Source organism: Musca domestica, unplaced genomic scaffold (assembly GCF_030504385.1).
Source record: "Musca domestica strain aabys unplaced genomic scaffold, Musca_domestica.polishedcontigs.V.1.1 17, whole genome shotgun sequence".
In the NCBI taxonomy this organism is placed as follows: domain Eukaryota; kingdom Metazoa; phylum Arthropoda; class Insecta; order Diptera; family Muscidae; genus Musca; species Musca domestica.
In genome coordinates this window covers 1,333,925-1,358,682 of record NW_026712230.1, presented here as the reverse complement: position 1 = coordinate 1,358,682, position 24,758 = coordinate 1,333,925, and the positions used below count along the sequence as shown (strand labels likewise).

The window sequence follows — 24,758 nt, the reverse complement described above, 5'->3', positions numbered from 1 at the left end:
GTTTTTACTTGCCAATGAGGCCAGCTGAAAATGTGCACCTTCGGATGACCACCAGAACTCAAGCGCCGGCCATGGTGTGCGCCGCCATAACGGCTGATGGTTTCTCTCCGCTCGTATTAATCGACCGTGGCATCAGAATAAATGCCGAATATTATTCGCACTCAACACGCACCACCCAAGAATGGTTACAAAATGAGATTCCTCGCTTCATTTCCAGCGCACAATTGCCACCAAAATCTACGGATACCAATCCGTTGGACCATTGTGTCTGGAGTATTTTGGAAAGCAAAGTTGGCACTGAAAAATACCAAAGTGTCGGTCAAGCAAGTGCTTCTCGTGGGGAATGGGTCAAAATACCGTGACTAATTTGAACAAATCTAAACTTATTCTAAAATTTGATGCTATTTCCGAAATTTTTTGCTACCATTCAATAAAATTTAAAAAAAAAAAAAATATTGCGTTTGACTTTGTTGCATTTTTTTTTTTATCTCAGCCTGTATTTCCATAATTTTATGGAACTTTCCTATAATTGTTTTTCGTGTTGCACAGTGTTATATGCGAGAAGGTTGAGATTGAAAAATGTAGTTCGACCCCCCATACTCCTAAAATAGCCTTGTGCTGTAATTGTCGTGAATTTCCATTGATATAAATTGACAACACTAAATAACAAATTACAGCGTCTTATCATAATTAAAATACCAAGAATTCATAGTTAGTATACCTTAAAAGTCAACCAAGCACCCAATAAGTAACTTCTAAATCGAACGGATTTATCTCAGGCGGAAAGGTGTACAGTGAATAGTATAAATTATCATAGACATGTTCAGGAGCAGGGAGGAAGATGTATTTCCACATTTTTCACGGACAAAATGCTCCTGGAACTGGAATTTTTTCTTCTTGCTAAAATTTTATAAGTAAGTTTAAATCTCGGTACAGATTGTTTATATTCCATATGATGAGGGTATTAATAATTCGCACAAATGTATTATTTGCCTTTTAATAAATGGTATTTCCACAAACGACCATTTGTCACATGACTTATGACAATTTACCAATCAATTATTCAATTAAAAAATTCGTTTTTATTTCTTAACACATTTTTACAAAATACAAATAACATTATTGGTAACATAGAAAAAAGTATATACTATTTGAATACATATAAGTATGCCTGTAAACTTATGGCAGCTTTTACAAATTAAATTTGGTATGTTTCAGTTGGCTAACTCCAACTTCATTTACATTGTGATGTACAACTATTTTAACATTTAATTAAAAAAAAAAAAAAAAACATAACAAAAAAATCTTCAATAAATATTGTCACACATATTCAATAAATTATTAATGGCGAGAGTTAGACATCACAGCTGTATGGGTCACACCCTACGTTGTAGCTTATATCAAATTAGTTGCCAGCGGTATTTAAGTTCGATGCCTCCGTAACGCCATCCGTTGACAGAGTGGCTTGGTGCATTAGTTTGTCCATCTCTTCCTTGGTGGCGCGCTTAAAGAAACCGGCCCTATACATGCCATATGTTATTAAGGCCAGGACCAGCAGACCACCTATTACGGACACTATTATAACCCATATGGGTGTACCGTACAGCTGATGCTTCGAAATAATATTGTACTCTATATTTTTGGCAACAGCCAAAGTTGTGCCCAAGGGGTCACCAGTCTTTTGTACATTTAAACCAACAACGACCACAAAGAACTCCCAGGGTTCGATTAGAATCTGATTGACCGCCTTCAGGTCCACGTGGTATTTCATGGTGACTGTTAGCGGCTTATTGGGTTTGAAATCGTACAGGGGGATTACAGCTTGGACACATATTGTGGTCTCGGGATCGTTACAATTGAAGACTATCGTACGATTGACCGGAAGGGTTCCTTTCAAATCCTCGCCCAACAATTCATACGATTTTGGATTTGCAATCCGAGCATAATGTTCCTTGTTGACAGTTAAAGTTGCCGCTTCACGACGTCTGCGTCGACGCGATGCTGAGCCAGACATAAATGAATCTGAGAGGAAACAAAAAAAATTAATTAATTAATATTCGCCCTAACTTTATTTCTCTTCGCTAAATACTTACCGCCAAAGGACTCTTCTCTAATATTGAACTCATTTATGTGACCCATATTGGTGGAGTCGTAATGCATGCCATTGTTGTTGCCTGCTCCGTCGCCAATCGAGGCAATTTTGCCGGTAAATTGTGTCGAGTAGCTGGATGCTTTCTCCACTGCGTTCATCAGGATTTGCGTGGTATTCTGATAGAACTGAACATCCTTGATTTGTGAATCGTAGACGGCTTGCATTGTGATGTTGCTCAAATCAATAATTGGTATATTTTTGTTATTTCCTGAGTTGATGTAGGCCACGGGTATGTCAAATACGACTTTCATAGAACCGATATTACTGGGTCCAACACTCTTGATCTGTTGATACATAAAACAAAACACTTGCATTAGAATGAGTACATTACAAATATGTCAATATAAGTCGGGAATTTGCTTTATTGTGGCATTTATCACTTCTAAAAAGCGAGTATTGGGCAAAATAACAATGGACCTAAATTGGGTGTTTAATGCTAATATGACACACTGGCTAACATCTACATCTGACAGGGGGACGACCTAACACTAGTTTTATAATTAGTACAAATATTGAAGGCAAGTGGGGAATAATTTCATATTATAAGAGAAAAAAAAAAATAAACTATTTGTGGGAGTAGACCGACATATCTGCATATAAGATCGGGTTATAATTGGGATATACGAAGCAGGAAAAAATTGGATACTAATTGAACATTTTATGAGAATTATTTGCATTCAAAATGATGACATTTTGGGGCGGGAACGAGAAGCAGCGGACAATATTTTCAAACATGGATAAAATTAAGAGAGTTATAATTCGAAATGTTGGCCTTTTTGTGGAAGGTACATAAATGAGAGGTAAAATATTGTCTATTTTCACATCTAACATAAGCCATTTCTACATATTGCGATGTACCAAGTTTCAAATGCATCGGGTACTCCCTTCGTTCAACATTAGATTGGCACTAATTCCACGTTTTACTAAAACAGTTATTATTCAAAACTATTTTAACTTTTGTGGGTGAGGTACAAGAAATAGCGAACCAATATTGACCATTTTGGCATCTGACTTGACCGTATCAAATGATATATACTCTCTGTAGCCAAACTATCTGAATTAATAAACATTGACAATTAATTACTAGTAATTAAAAGCCAAAAGTCGGGCGACTGCATGACACCCTACACCACTATGCATTTTTAGTAGAGCTCCCCTAACAAAGCGAGCTATATATATATATATATATATATATATATATATATATATATATATATATATATATATATCTGAATTAAAGCGTGTTTTACTCTAAACTTCGTGTACCAGTAAGACCGTTTGGATAATGTAGTTACATTTATCAAAACAAGTTAAAAAGTATCAGTCGGTATTGCCGCCAGAGATATACCCTCAGCCTATGTTCGACTATCTAAATATATTTTGACTAGTGTTAAGGTTATTCAAACGTTTGACCCTCTATGGAGCAGATCCCGAAGGAATGGGCCAATATTGCCCATTTTCTATCGGACCCAAAATATGATATAAATATTTCGACAGATGTGCCAAGTCTAAATGGAATCGGACGTTAATTTGGCGATTTATGAGCTTCATGGGTACTCAAAATTTCAATATTTTGTGGGGGAGGTACTTGATGGAGTGGACCGATATTGTCCATTTTCACACCTGTCCTAGCACTGACGCAAATACTAGGATTTGCAAAGTTGGAGCAAATTCGGATTATCCTTTCTCTTTCTGTGCAAAGAATATATTTTTTGAATATTTCGACCTTTTGTGGGGGAGGTACCAGAAGGAGTGGGCTGATATTGTTCATCTTAACACAAGACCTTGGGTTAATATAAATATTGGGATGTGTGAAATTTGAAGACAGTCGGACTCTTACATAACATTTTATGAGAGTTGTAATTATTCAAAATTTTGACCATTTGTGGGGGAGGTACTTGATGGAGTGGACCGATATTGTCCATTTCCACACCTGCCCTAGCACTGACGCAAATATTAGGATTTGCAAAGTTGGAGCAAATTCGGATTATCCTTTCTCTTTCTGTGCAAAGAATATATTTTTTGAACATTTCGACCTTTTGTGGGGGAGGTACCAGAAGGAGTGGACCGATATTGTTCATCTTAACACCAGACCTTGGGTTAATATAAATATTGGGATGTGTGAAATTTGAAGACAATCGGACTCTTACATAACATTTTATGAGAGTTGTAATTATTCAAAATTTTGACCATTTGTGGGGGAGGTACTTGATGGAGTGAACCGATATTGCCCATTTTCACACCTGACTTTGCACTGACGCAAATATTAGGATTTGCAAAGTTGGAGCAAATTCGGATTATCCTTTCTCTTCCTGTGCAAAAAATATATTTTTTGAAAATTTCGACCTTTTGTGGGGAGGTACCAGAAGGAGTGGACCGATATTGCCCATCTCCGAACTCGATCTAAGTTTGACAAAAATATTACGTTGTAGCCAATTTGGACCAAATCGGATACTCCCTTCGAGAGTTATCGTGTGCACCAGCCAGCCAGACAGACAGACAGACAGACGGACGGACGGACGGACGGACGGACGGACATCGCTAGATCGACTCCAAATGTTCTGAAACGGATTTGGTCCAAAGAGACCTAGGGTCTAAAACCGTTATTTCGACTAGGCACGTTTTGGCCGTATCAAATGATATATACCCTCTGTAGCCATATGGCTGAGGGTATAAAAACATAAAGTGAGTGAGGCCGATATATGGAGCCATACCAAAACGGAAACCACAATTTTATACTTCAAGGATTGTCATCTTCTAAAATACCAAATTTGAAACAATTTCATGAGTAAATGTGACTAGGATGATCAAAATACCGAATATCGGTGGATATCGATTTATGTGCGCTATAGGTATTCTATATTTCGCCACCGGAGCTAGAACCCATCATGGCCAACAAATTCCAATTTTAAGAAAAATTCGAAGGAAAATGTGGCAAAAATCATCAAAATACCGAATATCGGGAGGTACCGTTATATGGGGGCTACACTAAAATGTAGGTCTATACGTACAATGTTTCGCCACCGGAGCTAGAACCCATCATGGCCAACAAGTTCCAATTTTTAGACAAATCCGCGTAAAAATGAGGCAAAAATAATCAAAATACCTAATATCGGAAGGTACCTCTAGTATGGGGGCTATACCAAAACGTGGGCTATACCTATACATACAATTTTTTGCCATACAAGCTATAACCTATTATAAACTACAAATACCGATTTTAGACAAATCCCTGAAAACTGTGGCAAAAATCATCAAAATACAGAATATCGAGAGGTACCGTTATATGGGGCTATACCAAAACGTGGACCTATACATACTATGTTTCACAACATGAGCAAAAATCCATTATGACCCACAAATACCAATTTTTATACAAAACCGTGAAAATTGTGGAAAAAATTAACAAAATACCGAATATCGAAAGGTACCAATACCAACCATCCTAGGCACAATACAAAGTGTTTTGCTCAATTTTGACGCTCTATGTCAAATAATGTGGACTTTATTTAACAGAAAGACAGATGGACGGACAGACAGACGGGCATCGTTAAATCGACCTAATTTTATGCTGATTATGAATATAAACCCTTAATGGGTCTACGATGAATATTTAGGGATGTTATAAACGGAATGACAAAGTTAATATACCCTCCTATCCAAGGTGGGGGGTATAATAAACAAGTTATAAAGCAGTAAGTTCGGCCGGGCTGAACTTTGAACACTCCACCATTTGGAACGAATTTGGACATTTTCAAAAAATAAAATCCGTTAAAAATTCTGGTAAAATCGTAAAAATACCGAATATAGCCGTTATATACCGAAATACCGAATATAGCCGTTAAACTGTGAATAATGTAGCATCATCAAAATACCGTAGATGGGGAGGTACCGTTATATCGGAGCTTTACGAAGACGTAGACCTGCATAGACAATTTGCTGTTACAGGCTGTAGCACCAATTTCGAACTTCAAATACGGCATCTCAAACAATTTCGGTGAGTATTGTACCTAAAATCGTCAAAATACCGAATATAGGGAGGTACTGATATATGGGGCCTATACGAAGTCCTGGACGTGCATACAAAATTTTCTGTTACAGACTGTAGTTCCCATTACGAACTCTTAATACGTAATTTTAAACTACTCCGGTGAATAATGTCGCTAAAATCATCAAAATGCCGAATATCGGCAGGTACGGTTATATGGGGGCTATATGAAAACGTGGACCTACGAATTTAACCTGTCTGCTCGCAAAATAAACATGTGTGGAAAATTATAGCCTTCTATCTCAATTCTTTCGAAAGATAGTGTGATTGCAACAGACAGACTGACATCGCTAAATCGACTTAGAATTTTACGCTGATCAAGAATATATTTATACTTTGTTGTGTCTGACATGAGTATTTCGAGGAGTTACAAACGGAATGACAAAGTTAATATACCCTCCATAGAATGATTATGGATATAAAAATATGATAGAACAGTGTTGACATTTTTGTTCTGGATACCGTAGTTATTTTGTAGTAGCAAAGTAGTTAGGCTTAATTCCACAATTGTTGGTTTTATAAAAACAATGTTTTTATCGTCACATGGGTAAAAATGTTTTTTGTCATAGGAGCTTGCTAGGGAGAATATCCCCAGAAAAAAGCCAAGGGAGCTGATGAGGATTGGTGACTCTTTCCGAATCCATGGTATTCCCTGCCTTAACCCCTGGTAAACATTGCCATGTTTCTTCACTAATAAACAAACGCTGTTTTTATAAAAACACAAGTATGGGATCAATCGAACTATTTTGCAACAACATGGTATAAACCAAACATGGACCTATTTTTAAACTTATTCAAGAAAAGCCCGAATAGGGGGAAATATATTTTTGAGGTGTTTTAAAAAGAAAGACGAAATAAAGGTACTCTTCATTTTAAAAATCTAATTAAAATAAAATTAAAGAAAATATTATGGGAAGAAGAAAAAATTAGTATGGGAAAATATTATAGCAATATACAAAAAAAACCTGATCGAGAACATAGGAGATTTGGAAACATTATGACAACATTATTATTTGCATCGTATCGTTAACACCTGAGTTTCCTAAAAAATATGTAAACGGTAACACATTCATATTTTACTCACATCATAGAGATTAATCACTTCAGCTGTATTGCCTGCCTTTTCCAAGTTGATATGCTCTGTGATTGGCTTTCTGAATCGAAAGAAATGACAAAACGTTCAGTATCCAAGAAATACATTTACACTAGTTTACAACTCACCCAACAGCAACAATTTCGGTGAACTCGGTTAGGGTAATCACATCTGAGGCAATGTTATCCCTGTCGTTAAGTTCCCTTCCAGTGCTGAAGACCTTGGCCACTATGGTCATACTTTGTCCCGATATGTTGCTTGTATCGAATATCACTGTGACAGTGTCCTTTGAGCCCTTGGCCATTGGTTGGCCCCGATTGAGGTCACATATTAGAGAGACATCCTGATTATTTGTTTTGCAGTTGGAGGGAATTTTGGCAAACGGCATACGATTGGAGGAGGTGATGTTGATCTGGGGTAAATAGGCAGTTTCACCGTTGTTTGAGACATCATAGGAAACGCTGAAAGTGCGGCTACTACCCAAAACGAATTTATTCCTGCAAGGGGGTGACATCGAAAAACACAATCAAGACATTGACGGACCGTTGAAAAAAATCATTTACTCACTCTAAATTACTTTTAACTTGCAAATCGGCCACACAAATTTCCGAGGCACATCCGGTGCTGAAGATAATCTTCTCCGTGTGGGATGAAGGCTCTGCGGGATCTACAGCAGCACAAGTTTCACAGAATTCTGTTGTAAACAAATAGAAAAAAACAGTGTTGGCATTTATTTTGTTATGTCATATGGGCAGGTTTAAACTCTTTTCTAAAAAAAAAGAAATAAAATAATCTACAAATATTAGTGCAGAAAGTGATGATGTTTACCAAGGGACAAAAAGGTAACAAAGACTTCTCTTGGATTTTGTCACAAGTTGTTTTCAATTAGGTGTGTCTGGTCACTAATTCTTTTCCAGCAACTTCTTTTCGAGAGAGTAAGGTAGTTTTATTCTCTTTTGCAAGAATCCATTGAAAAGTAAACAGACGGATTTCCTGACAAAACCTGGCAGCAAAAATATTTTATCCGCCATAAAAAGAAGCAAAGCATGTAATTTTCATTAAAAACTAACAATAAACATGCTTTTGCGTTCGGCCGTGTCGATCTTTTTATACCCTCCCTTATTGAAAGTGTTACGTTTCTTAAAATATATGTAAACTCTCCAAGGTCCCCCTTTGGAGCAAAATACCACTGTTATAAGGAAATTGCCATATCAAATATCGGGAGTTATCGTTATATGAGGGCTATGTAGAAACGGACTTACAGTAACGATTTGCCAAAAATTGTTACAAATTTTAGCGTATCCAGACAGCCCTAATAACATCTTGGCATAATACCCAAGGAAATTAGGAGGATTTGTGGCTAATTTCGAAGCCATTATTTTCTTTGTCCTACCCCTTGTAAGCCATGCCATTTTTCTCCACTGAATTAATTATTCGAAGTTTTTATAAATAAAACAAAAACATAATGAAGCCTGATTGCTTGGAAATTTAAAAATTAAACCAGTAAAGAAAGGTCAAAAGTCTATATAAATTAAGTGGAGGTAGACGCAAAAAATTTGATGGAGGGTGAATCATATATTTGGGAGTTATAACTATATCAGAACCGATTTTCACCAAATTTCAAGTACTTGCTTCTAGGCTGAATCAGGTGGTATGTGCCTAAATCTACTCCATTTGGGCTGATTTTAACCTTTTGGTGCACAATAAACGTCAAATCGGACAAGTATATATATGGGAGCTATAGCTAGATCAGAAACGATTTTCACTAAATTTTGAAGTATTTGCTTCTAGGCTGAATTCGGTCGTACATTCTAAAATCATTTTCTTTTGGGATGATATTTTCCTTTTGTGCACAATAAACCTGAAATCGGATAAAGATAAATATGGGAGCTATACCCATAATCTGAACTGTTTTTGATAAAATTTGGGCGGGGAACAGGCCAGGTCCGACATCTGGTACCAAATATTTTGGAGTGTATATTGCGAATGTGAGGGACTTATATATCAAATCGGATGAATCAGATATATGGGAGCTATATCTGAACCGATTTTAACCACCATTTTCAATAGAGTTTTTGTTATGGGGGCCAAACAAATGAGTTGAGATGCGACCTGCACTTTTTTTTACAAAAATACATGGACAGATGGACGGTCATCTACGTTTGATATTTACTTTTTTATACCCTGCGCTGCGCTGTGCTACAGGAAATTATGTTTTTGTGCATTTGTCTGTACAAGGCAAAAGATAGTGAGGCAGATGCATACTCCCTTTTCATGCAAAATTAATAACTTCTAAAGTCCGACAGTTCCGGCTTTCCAAATCCTACCTTCAGTATTCGGAATGCCATTGGCCAATCCATAGCGCAATTCCATTTCAATCGGTTTGAATATGGTTTCCACATTGAAACGGACATTACAGTCGATTTCGGTGCACTGCTCCTTCGTCGTGGCTGTAGATTTGAATTTCATTTCGTTGCTATTCGTAGAGGCGATTTGAACCCGCTTCACTTGGGGATCCAGAATAACGTGCATGTTCAGTTCTTGGGATTGTGTTTTAGGCGAAGTTGTGATAATGCTGTAACACACTTTGACTCGGAAGGATGTTTGTTCTGGCTTGATTTCACGGGTTGCCGAAGAAATACTAGCCTTAATGGATACCACCGGATATGAACGATACACGAATACTGTTTCCGCATTGGGAGCACCAATGGCAAAATCATTGAAACCATTGCCATCAATGTCCGAACCCTTAGAGAGACCGTGACCAAACATTGCTTGGCCGTAAGCGGACTTTTGGGCACTGTTAAAATCGAAACGCTGACTATGACGTTCGCGTAGACCACGTTCGCTACCCAAATAAACGAATACAGATCCATCCTTGGCGAACGGAGCACTGACTGCAATGTCATTGAAACCATCATGATTGATGTCGCCCAAGGCGGTGAGTGTGCTGCCAAATCGGGCCTTGCCTCGAATGGGTGACAATATAATATTCCGTTCGAAATTCATCTGAAATTAAATAGAAACTCAAAAAGGGTTGTTGATGGAGCCTGCACTTGACTTACATTGCCTTCGTTGAGGAAAACATAAATGGCTCCATCATCGAATGATCCCGAAATACTGTGCTGCGGGGCAGAGACGATCACATCGGTCAGACCATCACCATTGACATCCTCGGCTAAAACCGCATAACCAAAATACTCTCCAAACTGTGTACCGCGAAATACGTAAAGTTTGTTTAGCGAGTTCCTGGAAAAATCGAAGATATATGCCTAAACCAGGAAAGGAATGTATTAGTTCACTCTGCACCCTCCATTTATTGCAATCGTTTCGTCCTAAACTTACCAACCCCGATTGTTGGTTATCCTGAGGTGCCGAGGCAACGTATAATAATTTCTTGCGATCATTCGAATCGAAATAGCCAGATGCCACAGAATAACCGAAGTAAGAGTCGTCGGGCTGATCGAAATTTTTGGGATTTGGTATGTCGACTTCGTATCTTGTAAACGGTGTGGGCTGAACGTCGGCCTGTCTGGTAATGCGTGCCCGTGACACACTGCTGGTATCGCGACGGCTCAAACTCGGTTCGTCAGTGTCCACCACCTTGCGATAACGTATCACGGATCCCTTCCATGTGTGTATACCTGGAGCGCCAATCAAGAACTCTTCGTTGTCGGGAGTGACATGGGCACTGATGCCCTGTTCGCCCAACATGTAATAATAAATGCGCTTTCCATTCTCGTCTGTAACTTGTTCCTGCTTGCCACGTAATGGCGAAATTCTTGTCACGTTAACCGGATTCTGAGTCAGCGTGTTATTGATCCAATAGCAGATACCGTGCATTAGGTAATCATTTGTAGCAGGTGTGATAAAACGAGGAGCACATACGATAAGTTTGTCCGTATCAGTCCGACCTCCGTCTATGGATGCTCCCAGCCACTGGTGATCTTTCATCTCCGAGTCATATGAATATTCACTGACCGGAACATTGATATTTCCACGATCGTCGAACACATAAGTGTTGCATTTCGGTGTGCCAGTTAGAGTACAGCGATAAATGGCACCGGTTTCATTGACAGCGCGCTGTTCCTCCAATGTTGACTGAGCACGTGGAGCACCGACAATAATGCTGCAATGATAAGAAAATACGAAAACCTTTAAATCTCCATATAAAAAAATTCAACTGTCAATTTTTATCTTTGACTTCAAAGTCGAGGAACAGATGTTCGTAAATTTCGATTTAAAAATAGTCTATACTCTTTGTAGATTTTCGGTGGATACATGTCTACGCCAAATATTTAAAAACAACAAATTTTATGAATAAATAAACGTATCGGTTCGAAAATTAGTATACCAGACAAAAGTGATTGTGTCTTCGATCCTGAGTACTTATTTGGGGTCTGAAGTACTTAACACGCCTACGTTTTATACCCTCCACCATAGTATGGAGGACATATTAAGTTTGTCATTCCGTTTGTAACACCTCGAAATATACATTTCAGATCCCACAAAGTATATATATTCTTGACCAGCATAAAATTTTACGTCGATTTAGCGATGTCCATCTGTCCGTCTGTGGAAATCACTCCAGCTTCCGAAGGAATTGAAGTAGATTGATAAAATTTTACTCAAATGTATATTATGTAAATGGGCCATGTAGGTCCACGTTTTGGTATAGCCCCCATATAACGGTACGCCCCGATATTCGGTATTTTGATGATTTTTGCGTAAATATTCATCGGAATTGTTTTAAATTTGGTATTGAAGCTACAAATGAACACTGCAGCCTATGACAGAAAATTTTCTGAGCAGTTCCACGTTTTCGTATAGCCCCGATATAACGATACCTCCCGATATTCGGTATTTTGATTATTATGACAAAAGTTACTTATGCAGGTCCATGTCGTCGTATAGACCATAATGTAACAGCTACATTCATATATGAACTTTTACGGCGGAAATACCAAAAAGTGTGGGCTGGTATTATCCACTTCCACACCTGCTCTAATATAACTTTAATGCCGTTCAATGCTGACATACAGACAATGAAACTATATCAATATAACGAGTATATTTGTAGACAACTACGAAATCGTATCTGAGAACAGCGCCATTTACTTACGATTGACCATTTTCAAGATAGATGTTACCTTGTCCGATTTGAGGTGGTAATTGTGCAATATGGGTACATTTCTCTTAGGTTGAGAATCACAGTTATTCTAATTATAACACGACGTCACAGTTTAACCGTCTAATAAATATTTCATGTTTTCAAATGTTTAAATCATGGCAGAAATACCAGATAACAAAATAGGCGAAAAATACAACAGAGCAACTTTTGTCGGAACTAGATAAGTCAAAATTGTAGGCAAGTCACATTTCTGGGCACATTTAATTGACATATAAAATTTGAGACAATTTGTTTTGCACCAATAAGAACATCTCATTTTGATACATTGAATAATTTTGTTGTCCTTATTATTTGCATTAAAAAACGGAAGGAAATGTTGTGTAAAAGCAAACAAAAAGTCGAAGACTCGAAATAAGACAAGAAATCAAAAAACAACCCTCCAAATATAATTTGCAAAATCTGCTGCTCCAAATAATGGATTTTTCCGTGAATTCCTAAAAATGTGTTACCGGCTCAAATCGTGGATATTTGAAAAAAAATTCCGGGTCTCAATCGTGGCTATTTTCAAAAAGAGGATATTTTGATTTATTTTAGACCTAAAAATTTTTATTTGTGAAATGAGAACAATTGTCTGTCTCGTTTAACAATTAAAATCCATACTGGATCCTATCCCGAACATGTTTGTAAAAATGAACTTTTGATACCCTCCAGCCTTAGGGTAAAGGAAACATTTTTGTATAAAAATATCTGAATTCAAAAATGCTTTACTTTACATTTTATATAACAGACCGTTGGGATAATGCAGTTAAATTTATCAAAAACCATAAAATGAGTGAGGTAAAACACCATAAAGTGAATGAGGCCGTTATATGGGGCCCTACCAAAACGGGAACCTCAATGGAACATTTTATACTTCAAGGATTGTCAACTATCAAATTTTCTAAAATACCAAATATGAAACAATTATGTGGGTAAATGTGACTAGGATTATCAAAATAGGGAATATCGGTGGGTATCGATATATGTGCGCTATAAAAAAACGTGGAACTAAATATTCAATGTTCTGCAAAGGGCCAATTTTTAAACAAATTCGTGGGAAAATGTTCCAAAAATCATCAAAATACCAAATATCGGGATATATCTCATTTTAAAACATAGACACAATAAATGCTAAATTTTGACTCTCTACGTCAAATTTCATGATTTAAACTGACAGACGGACATCGTTAAATCGACTTAAAATTTTATTCTGATTATGAATATTTAGTGATGTTACAAACGGAATGATTAAGTTAATATACCCTCCTTTCCAAGGTGGAGGGTATAAAAATTGGGAACAGAGTCTTGTAAAATAATTTATTTTTGGGCAATTTCAAAACTATTCTCCTCTAGTTAAGAAGCTATGACATAATAAATATTCTGAATCGTTTTCAATTCAAATTGATTCCACAAATCGTACTCTATTCCAACCCTTCTTCCTTCCTTGGTTACATAAAAATACTACATGTTCTCCATTTTCATTTATATTTCATCCCAATCAATATCTCATATTTGGTTTGTATTTAAACTTTATCTCAAGTCTGTTTAAAAAAAAGTTCAGTCGGAGTTCCGACATTTAAATACTTATTTATGTTTACCTTAATTGAAGGACGTATCATAAAAATTAAATAATTCCAACTTTTCACTAAATCTAACATTAATATTTTAAAGAGAACTGAGAATAATACCAAATTTAAGTGAATAATGATTATTAAATATTTTGACCCTTGGTAGAATAGGTACCGGATTTAATGTTCAAATATGATCTGATGAAGATCTTATAGAAGAACATAGACTATTAACTTGATGATTCATTTAAACTTTAAAGGATACAGAAGAAGTCTTAGAAATTGGTGAATAGTAGAAAGATGGCATAGAACTAGATGTGTAAGTTAAGGAAGATATTGGTCTTTGCTTGCCCTCCAATATACGCTCGTTTCAAACCACACAACACCTCATATTTTAATTGTTTTTTATTATTTTTCTTTTCAAAGTTTTCAATTTTAATGATTGTTTAGATTTTTTTATTTTATTTATATGTGGGGCGAATTCATATTACAACAATTTATTTGTCATATCAATTTTCCCACATCTGGCCTGATAGGGCTAGCTTGTAATTTTATCATGGTTCAAATGGCCATTCTGGAACAGTTCCACACAGAATTGCATATCAGAAACAAACTTCCATTTTTACAATTCGCGACTTTTCTGGAGACTTTTTTTCAAAAATTTCTTTCGTAGAAACCTTTTTACTAGAATTAAAAACAACCGAAAACAAATGCTCTGAGTTTTGGCACATCCGACCGAATTAAGTCCAAAAGCATACAATTTTGGTGAAAATCAGTTCAGTTATATCTTTAACATACGATTGGTCTTTAAGTCCCTCGCATTTGTAACATGCATTCAACAACAATGATATTTGATACCAGATATCTTATAGAACTTGGAAATACCTTTGCCAAATTTTATCAAGATCGGCTAAAATTTATATTTCTCTCCCATATATATCCTTAATCCGATTTCAGATTATTAGGCAAGTAATCGCTAATATCAGCCCAAATGGAGTGAATTTCGGGACGTACGTTTCCATTTGGCGGAACTCGGATTCGATACATATTTTTTTAATATTATCCTTCTCGAAGTGATGTCATGCACTCTATAGCAATATTATTTGACATAATAGATAAAAATGTCTCCGTCAAATTTAGTGAAAATCAATTGGATATGCCTCCCATATATTACTTTACTCTGAAACTAAATTTTTACCAAATTTTCAATTTATAGCAAATTTGGTTGAAAAATGGCTACCACGCTTCAAATACCTTAAATCGGCGGAACTATTATACGAAAGCTATACGACTACTTGCTTCAACCTGTCCAGAAGTTATCATTATATTTTTCTACAAAAATATTAGTATTGTGAGGGGTTAAAAACCTATGACGCAGAGCATGAAAATCGGTGAATAAACAGAACAAGTAATATTTTTATCGAGACACACAAAAAACAGAGCAATAATTTTACAATAAGCATTGTTTATTCTGCATGTGAGTTATGTCACCAAATTCTTGCGATCTTTGCGAATATCAAAAATACTACCTTTAAATTGTGTGACTCAGAAAAGAAAAGAAATGTGTGATTCAAAAGTTTTATAGCACATTGGAAAGGGAAATAAATGTATAGATGCGTTGCATATTGCTTAGTGTGTGATAGTGTCTATCTGGCTTTCTTTTTCACTTAAAAAAAAAACAAGTCTGCATTATTGCCCATCTTTTGAAACATATATGTATTTATAGTCACAAGTAAATCGAATTGCTCCAAAATTGGCTGAATTGGTTATATTCTGAATTTGATCTATGATTCAAAATTCAAACTACCAAAAAATTAAACTTTCTATTTAAACATAAAAAATCAAAAGTTAATTTCGTATGTCCCCAGTGGAAGCTATGGCTATATCTGAGTCGAATTTAACCAAGTTTTATGAACTTGCTTTTAGGTACATGCCTATTTAGTGAGATATTTTTCCTTTGGTCCACAATAAACTTGAAATCGTTCGAAGATATATATGGGATAAGATTTAGAAGATTTTCCAAAAGAATTTTAGTTTTATTTAATTCTTTGGTTCCTCTTCTATTGATCTTACGATCTCGTCACTTGGGTAAAAAATATTTTTTTTATCATAGAAGTTATTTTTGAAATAACTTCTGGGGAGAATATCCCAGACAAAAAACAAGGTAACTGATGAGGATTGGTGGCTCTTTCCGAATCCTAGGTATTCCCTGCCTTACCCCCAGGTAAACATTACCAGGGGTTCTCCACTAATAAACAAACGTTGTTTTTATAAAAACAACAATAAAGGGAATAAGCCTGACCATTTTGCAACAGGAAAAGTTTTTTTCTCAATTATACATGGACAAAGAGACGACTCGATTCTATACATATCACCAAGAGACAAACATTTTCTTATAACATGAGAGTTTTCCATTGAAAAAGAGGTATTCCTTATATATAAAATAATACTATAAATAACATGATATGTCATCAAACTACAAGGTAGTTTGTAAAGAGAACATACAAAAATGGCTTGAAAATAATATTATAATAAGCTTAAAAACTCTTGAGAAAATTGTGAAAAATGTTTGTACAACACATAAAGAATAGTAGAAATTAAAGCCTTATTTATAATCTTACCCATGATATTTTAGAATAAACATGCGAAAGTAATATTATATTGAGCTTATTTTTTTTAAAGCATAAAATATTTATTTTTGCATTTATAATCATTTTATCCATTTAATTCAGCTCTCGCTGCCTTTTTACTTATTTGAGCTTCTACATCTTTAGCATTTGTATCGTGCAATAAGCATTTGTATCGTTTAAATTCATACTTGTATTGCCCATTTGGGCAAAATTAATTTGAAATCAGATAAAGATATATATGGGAGCTATATCCAAATCTGAACCGATCTCGATAAAATTTGGCAAAGATATTTCTGAGCTGTATTTGATATATTTCCCCAAATATGAGTGCATATGAACAATATATATGGGAGCTATAGCTATTTCTGAACCGAACTTCACCAAATATGGCGTACTACCTTCTAGACTCAATTCGGTCGTGTGTGCCAAATTCCATCCTATCCATATTAATATTAGATGTTTGGTGCACAATAAGAGATAAATCGGACGAAGTTATATATGGGAGCTATATCCAAATCTGAATCGATCTCGATGAAATTTAGCAAAGGTATTTCTGAGCTGCATTTGATATATTTCCCCAAATATTGTTGTTACAGAGTGCATATTACGGCTGCGGAGGACCAAAATAACAAATCGGATGAACAATATATATTGGAGCTATAGGTATATCTCAACCGATTTCGATCAAATTCGGCACACTTATTTTCAGGCCTAATTTGGTTGTATGTGCAAAATTCCATACTATTCGGCAAAATAAAAGGCAAATCGGACGAAGATATATATGGGAGCTATATCTAATTTTTTGCCGATTATCTCCAATTTCAATAGGGTTCGTCCTTGGACCAAACAAATGTTGTTTGGAAAATTTCATCTCAATCGGATAATAAATGCGACCTGCATTTTGTTCGCAAGAATACATGGACAGACGGACAGACGGACTGACATGCATAAATCAACTCAGAAACTGATTCTATGGAGATCCTCAAAAGTAACTATGGGTCTATCTCGCTTCCTTCTCCATGTTACAAACAAATGCACAAAGACATAATACTCTTACCACCATGTGGTGGAGAGAGATTTGACAAAAGTTTGCGTACCATAAGTGTTTCACAAGCATTGATAAAAATCATTATGACAAACTATTTTTATGATATTATTCTCAAGCTGTATTGCTATTTATTTAAATAAACCATCGTTTATTTCTTTTCAGTGTTTATATCAAGGGGTAAGACTCATAGTATTAGTGGTATTAACATTTGATTTGTAATGTTAAAAGTAACGCATTCGTGCCAAATAATTGTTAGCTTTAATTTGACTTATCAATCCAAAATAAGTTCGAATTCTTTCAACCGATTCATTATTCATCTTTTCGTAGTATTATGATGATTAATAGCAAACAAAAACAATAATGGTCTACAACGTACGCAGCTGTCATACTATATTTTAAGTCGCTCAGGGAAACAAAATGCAATTTCAGACAACACCCAATATCTTACGTATTTTCATATTTGCTGACCGCTGTGAAAACAAACGCAATTATTTTAAATTTTCTTTGCTCATTGTGACAAGCTTATAATTCTGAAATCTCTATAAGCAACAGACTATAAATATATATATATATGACTAGCCGAGTCCGGTGCGCCTCGCTGCCCCTTTTATGCATTCAAAATTTTGAGTTCTAGTTTATTCTAGTATTCAGGTTCATGTTTTCCTATAGCGCACATATAACGATACCCACCGATATTCAGTATTATGATAATCCTAATCACATTTGGTGTTTAAGAAGATTTGGTAGATGACAATCCTTGAAGTATAATTTACAATAGAGGTTCCCGTTTTGGTATGGCCCCATATAACGGCGTCACTTACTCTATGGGCTTTTGAAGAATTAAATTTAACTAAAATTCTTTTGGAAAATCTTTTAAATCTTACAACCGCACTTATAAACATTTTCATCTCTCTCCACTTGTTATGCTTTTGTTTTACTTGAACGAAATAACATAACCATATAAGTTGGTTTTTTCTCTAACAAAAAAACTCCATGTGTCGACAGGGCTTATTGAATTGAACTGACGATCTCGTCACTTGGGTAAAAAAAAGTTTTTTTGTTGTCATAGGAGTTATTTTTAAAATAACTTTTGGAGAGAATATCCCAGACAAAAACCAAGGAAACTAGTGAGGATTGGTGGCTCGAAACCTGGATATTCCCTTCCTAACCCTCTTGTAAGCATTGTCATCTTTCTCCTCTAATAAATAAATGTAGTTTTTATAATAAAAACAAAAACTAATGGGATTAAGCCTGACTATTTTGCAACAACAAAATTCTCTAGCGATTTTGGAAGGTTGAATTGTCAAATTTCAAGTTGTACAGAATGTTTAATATTTCTCTACTATTGTATACCACCGTACAAAGGTGCATTCCGGTTTAAATATTTTGAAACTTTTACATATGTTTATACCCTACAATATCCTATCTCGCCGAGCTGAGTCGATCTAGCTATGTATGTCCGTCCGTCCGTCTGACCATGTTAATTTGTAATCACTCTACAGGTCGCAATAATGATCCGATCCTCACGAAATTGAAAATAAAGGTGGGATTAGGGTCAGAATAGAACCCTATTGTTTTTGGAGATGATCGCACGATATTTAGGGGTTGATATGGACCAAAAACAGAAACATTTACTGATTTGCAGTTGCTCTATAGGCGAAAATTTACACGCAGTTAGAGTTTGGGTCTGGACAGAAACCTACCAATTTGAGCGGCCATCGGACAATAATTAGCGGGTAAAAAATACCCTAACTTTTATGTTAGAAAATAGGAAAAATTTCCACTAAACCGCAAATATTTTTAATCCTAACCAAGTCACAAATACATTAAAAGATCACTTCAGACCATTACAGTGATGCTAATAGCCAAGAAATCGGATATATAGCAAAATAGGTACAATACATATGTAAAAGAATTGATCTTATTTATTCTGCTTATAAATCAAGAACCGCTGGACCGATTTTCACAGTTCCAATCAATTCGGAATGGTCTTTTTTTTCTAATATTGTAGTAGTAATTGATAGCTAATCGACACGGAATTCCGCATCGGAAGAGAGTTGAGCACAGGGAAGAAGTTTAGCATTTTGGATGACCATTGGATTATATTTAGCTGTAAAATGGGCCACAACTTTCGTGTGCAATTGTTTTGAATACTTCACAACACTACGGAGTGCGTAAATATTGGCCAAATTCTCCGGGTCAAAAACTTAAGGGTATCTTCTAGGCAGTGCTCTTTGGCATTCTTTCAAAAACGAAATCTTCCAAAATGGATTTGGATATAAGGGGACTTCGAACATATTGTAGTGTGTAGGGTATCACATGGTCGGCCCCGCGCGTCTATAGCCTTTGCTCACTTGTTTTAATTAAAATTGTGACTTCTTTGGCTAATAGTATTTTTTTTTAAATTTGAGAATCCTTTCTATCAATATATGAAAGTCAGCACTTTAAAACAAAAATTGAATCAAGTTTTTGCTACAGATTTAATGGTTGACTGACAAAATTGGGAGATATTTTTAAGTACCATTAAGTTGAATGATACATTTTGTAACAATTACGTTTACTGGTATGTTTATAAAGACTCGTGTTACAAAATTGACCAAAATAGAAAATATGCTTCATTGTATATAGTTCACTTCTCCCTCAGAAGCAATAAAATTGGCATACAATATTTCAGCCAGAATCTTTTTAATTATTTATGGTTTTTTTAAGATTTAGTGAACCAGTTACACCATTAGAAAAAAGCCAGGATTGTATTAGTGCATATTAATATAAAAATGCTTAAGGATGCTCTGTTGTGGAAAATAAATTTTAATGCTCACAATTCTTAATCGATTGTAGTAAAATCTTCCACTGTGTATTTTAAGTGCCCAGAGAACCTCTCTGCCAAAAATTATCGACATAGGTTTACGTTCGAATTTATTGACCAAGGGTACTCCGCAACTTTTATTATTTTGAAAAAATAATCAATGTTCAATTTAATTTGACGGGGTTACGAAAATTCTTGTTAAAACACTTCTGAATTAATATTTTGTGAATATTTATTAAACGCAATAGTTTTTCAATACTAAACCAATAAGGACAAGTCAAAAGTCGGGCGGGCCGACTATATGATACCCTACACCACTATGCATATTTTGTAGAGTTCCCGTAACAAAACAATTTATTTGAAGTAGAACATACCATCTATCAACATTTGGCTTTAGAGCAGTCTTAATTTGGTTTGAGAGGAACGACATCCAAATCTAAGCAGATCTCGATAGAATTTGGCAAAGGTATTTCCAAGCTCTTAAGATACCAGGTATCAAATATCATTGTTGTCAAATGCATATTACTAATATGAGGGACTTAAACGCCAAATCGGATGAAACAAATATATGGCAGCTATATCTAAATTTTAACTGATTTTCACCAAATTTGAAGTATTTGCTTCTAAACAGAATTCCGTCGGATGTAGCAAATTCCAGGACTTTTGGACAGATTTGGCCATTTGGCGCACTATTAGCCCGAAATCGCTTGAAGATATACATATATGGGAGCTATATCTAAATGTGAACCGATCTTGATAAAATTTGGCAGATGTATTTTTGGGCTGTATCTGACGTCTGATATCAAACATCATTCTTGTGGTAGCGAATGTGGGGCAATTAAGCACCAAATCGGATGAAAAATATATATGGGAGCTAAAGCTATATCTGAACGGATATTCACAAAATTTAATATACTTGCTTCTAGACTGAATTCGGTTAGATGTGCCAAAATTCACGTCATTTGGACTTATATTGGCCATTTGGTGCAAATCGGTTAAAGATATATATGGGAGCTATATCTAAATTTGAACCGATTCTCACCAATTTCAGTAGGATTCGTCCTTGGGCTTAACCAATATTGGTTGAAAAATTCCATCTCAATCGGATAATAAATGCGATCTGCATTTTGTTCACGAGAATGCATGGACAGACGGGCGGATAAAGACTGAAGTGCATAAATCTACTCAGAAAGTGATTCTATAAAGATCTTTAAAAAATAACTATACCCCTTCTTTCTTCATGTTACAATCAAATGCACAAAGACATAATACACTTACAACTAAGTGGCGTATGGTATAAAGAACATGGAAATGGTTTTGGCAAAAAATTTGCACCAAGCTGTTATGTACATCTCCACCAGACGAGCAAAATCACATTGTTCAGATAGCTATGAATTTAATTCAATTCATGCCATATATTTTATTGGATAATATTAACTTGGACGTGATCATTCGTGCCGTATTAAGTAATTTGCAATTTTCGGGAATTAATCTAATTATACTTATCTGCAGAATGACCAATTGTGCAGTGACACTTAATGCCACCAAAAGAATGAAATTCTAGCAAAACTTTGCCATTGAAAATTTGAAACATTGGACAAGGCAGAAACATTACCTCAAGCAACAGTTATTCATAAATTGTTGTTTTAATTTTGCTGCAAATAAAAAATAATTTTCAACATAATCTTATCGCTTTTAAAAAGTGAAGTAAAGGGAAAGGGCTTTATTCTTGGATGATAACATTTGTTTTGATGTCGATATAATGTTTAGCAGACTTCCAAAAAAATTCTGATAATTCCTCAAAATTGTTTACAAGGTTATGGAAGTGGTGACCCATTCATTATCACAAAAATATTTATTTAAGATTTACACCTCATTGTAATTGAAACTCAGCACCGATCGATGAGTGTGTAAACAGTTAATGTAGTGGTTTAAAATCGATTTAAATTGTACATTGGTATCCAGCAATTCAGAACAGACATTCGAAATGTTCAATATATTTTAATGGAGCAGAGCTATCCAGGTATGGACAAATTTGTTTTTGGAAAGCTAGTATTTGTTAAATAAATATTGACTTCATTTGTGAGTATTTGCCAACATTATCGCAAACATACGTACAAACATTTGTTATCGTAAACAACACACACACAAACACTTATACGCGTACATATCAAGAGATAAAGAAGTGGAGATATGCAAGCCTTAGTATGACTTCATTCTACCGATACTAACTGTATTTTTTCCAACAAAAGCGGACAACGATTCCGATGATATTGATGACAAACCTTGCAAATTCATTGAGCTGTTATGAATCATTTCGATTTCGAAAATTCCACTTTACAAATGTTGACGAATCGCTAGGACATATCAATTGTCCGACTCTGAATGCAGTTACTCACCCCAAGGGTCTCAGATTAAGAGCAAATCCAAAATACGACGACTGATATTTCGGCATATCCGTGACGAAGCCAGGATCTTTGACGACAATATTCGGTTTCGGTGATATATTGAAACAATTGACGTGAGTTGTTAACAATAATAACATGAGGATGCCAATGTTTGGCCACATTAACTTGTGTGGCAGCATCGTGTTTGAATTGGAATGCCGTTTGACGCGCACTCAACACTTTCGATACCCGTTCGACTAACTATTTTGCACAAACGTTTGTGTTTGTGTGATTTCAATTGAAGGCAATGCGACTCTCAAGATATTTAAAGGCGTTCTTGACAACCTAGCGCGTTGTTGTCATAAATCGTACTGAAAATTCTATTCCGACAGCGATACAATGAAAGTTAACTGTGAATTGCGCTCACCGTACAATCTATTATCGGTCGAATGGAGTCTCTCCGGAACCGTACAATCTATCCAAAAGTACAGTTGAAGATAATATAATGAGAAAATTAACTACTTAGCCGGTAAAGAGTTAAATGTGTGCTCAATGCACTCTTTGCTCTCTGTTAACTGTTTTCAAAAAATATTTTAAAAAAATGAGAAGAACAAAACAAAACAAAAACATTGCCAAAACAGTAAGCTGTTATTACAACTTTACAATATTCCTCCGACCTCCCCTTGCTCAATTATGTCACGTTAATAATTATAATACCGATTGCACCTTTGTATCATCTTCAAATTTGGTTATGTGTTGTTGTCTTCTTTGTCTGAGATTTCAGATTTTTAGCCAGTGTCAGCTTTTGTGTCAATTATTGTCTTGCTTTCCGCAAATTTCTTATGAGTTGAACGCGAATTAATTCTGATCACGTTTAGCTTACTTCGGTTTGTATTGGAGGGAAATATAAACAATTCAACGCATTGTTATCAAATTGTATCGGAATTATGAATGAATCACCAAATTACATATGTATGCGTGTACATGTGTACGAGTAAGTGCCTGTAATGCAATATCAGATGAGCATATAATATTGTAAAATTGCTTAAAACTATCTGCAATTGGGTTTTAATTTAAAAAGAGTTTGTGCTAAATACATATAACTATTTTCCAGATTTTTCTTAATTTAACAGGAAAGCCTTCGTCAATATATTTGGATCTGAAGTTTGGCAAGATTTAAACCCCTTTTGGAGGCATGATCCTTTGTCATAATAAGCCTTCGTAATTGTCGAGAACACCCAGAAAATGAACAGTCACAAACCGTATAACTCATAAAAAGCAAAAAAGCAGTAAGTTCGATCGTGCCGAAATTTCAATACCCTCCACCATTTGTAACGAATTTGGAAATTTTCAAAAAAAAATTAAAATGTTTAAAATACCGAATATATTCCTTATATAGGGTCTATACGCAGGTCCACCTGTATAGGCAACTTTTGCCATAAGCCATTACGAAATCAAATACTAAACTTAAGAAAAATCCGGTGAATAATGTTGATAAAATCATCAAAATACCGAATGTAGGGAGGTACCGTTATATCGGAGCTATACAAAGACCTGGACCTGCATAAACAATTTTCTGTCACAGGCTGTAGTAACTATTAGGAACTTTAAATACGAAATTTCAAACAATTTCCTTGAATATTGTACTTGAAATCGTCAAAATACCGAATATATGGAGGTACTGATATTTAGGGCCTATACGAAGACCTGGACATGCATTGACAATTTTCTGTCATAGACTGTTGTTCCCATTACGAACTCTAAATACTAAATTTGAAACAACTCTAGTGAAAAATGTCGCCAAAATCATCGAAATACCGAATATTGGTAGGTACCGTTATATGGAGGCTATACGA

The 24,758-nt window shown here is 35.4% G+C and overlaps 1 protein-coding gene across 1 annotated transcript; it reads right to left on the bottom strand.

Moving 5' to 3' along the window:
* Positions 1–1,059: 1,059 nt before the first annotated feature.
* On the bottom strand, positions 1,060–23,296 carry LOC101890516 (integrin alpha-PS3). The gene is made up of 9 exons (XM_059120342.1): positions 22,915–23,296; positions 10,639–11,422; positions 10,359–10,565; positions 9,621–10,302; positions 7,861–7,987; positions 7,422–7,790; positions 7,285–7,354; positions 2,094–2,436; positions 1,060–2,022 (listed from the first exon to the last, which is right to left on the bottom strand). Exons 1-9 carry the CDS (start codon positions 23,100–23,102, stop codon positions 1,406–1,408), a joined length of 3,387 nt encoding a protein of 1,128 aa, XP_058976325.1. The 5' UTR covers positions 23,103–23,296; the 3' UTR covers positions 1,060–1,405.
* Positions 23,297–24,758: the final 1,462 nt, after the last annotated feature.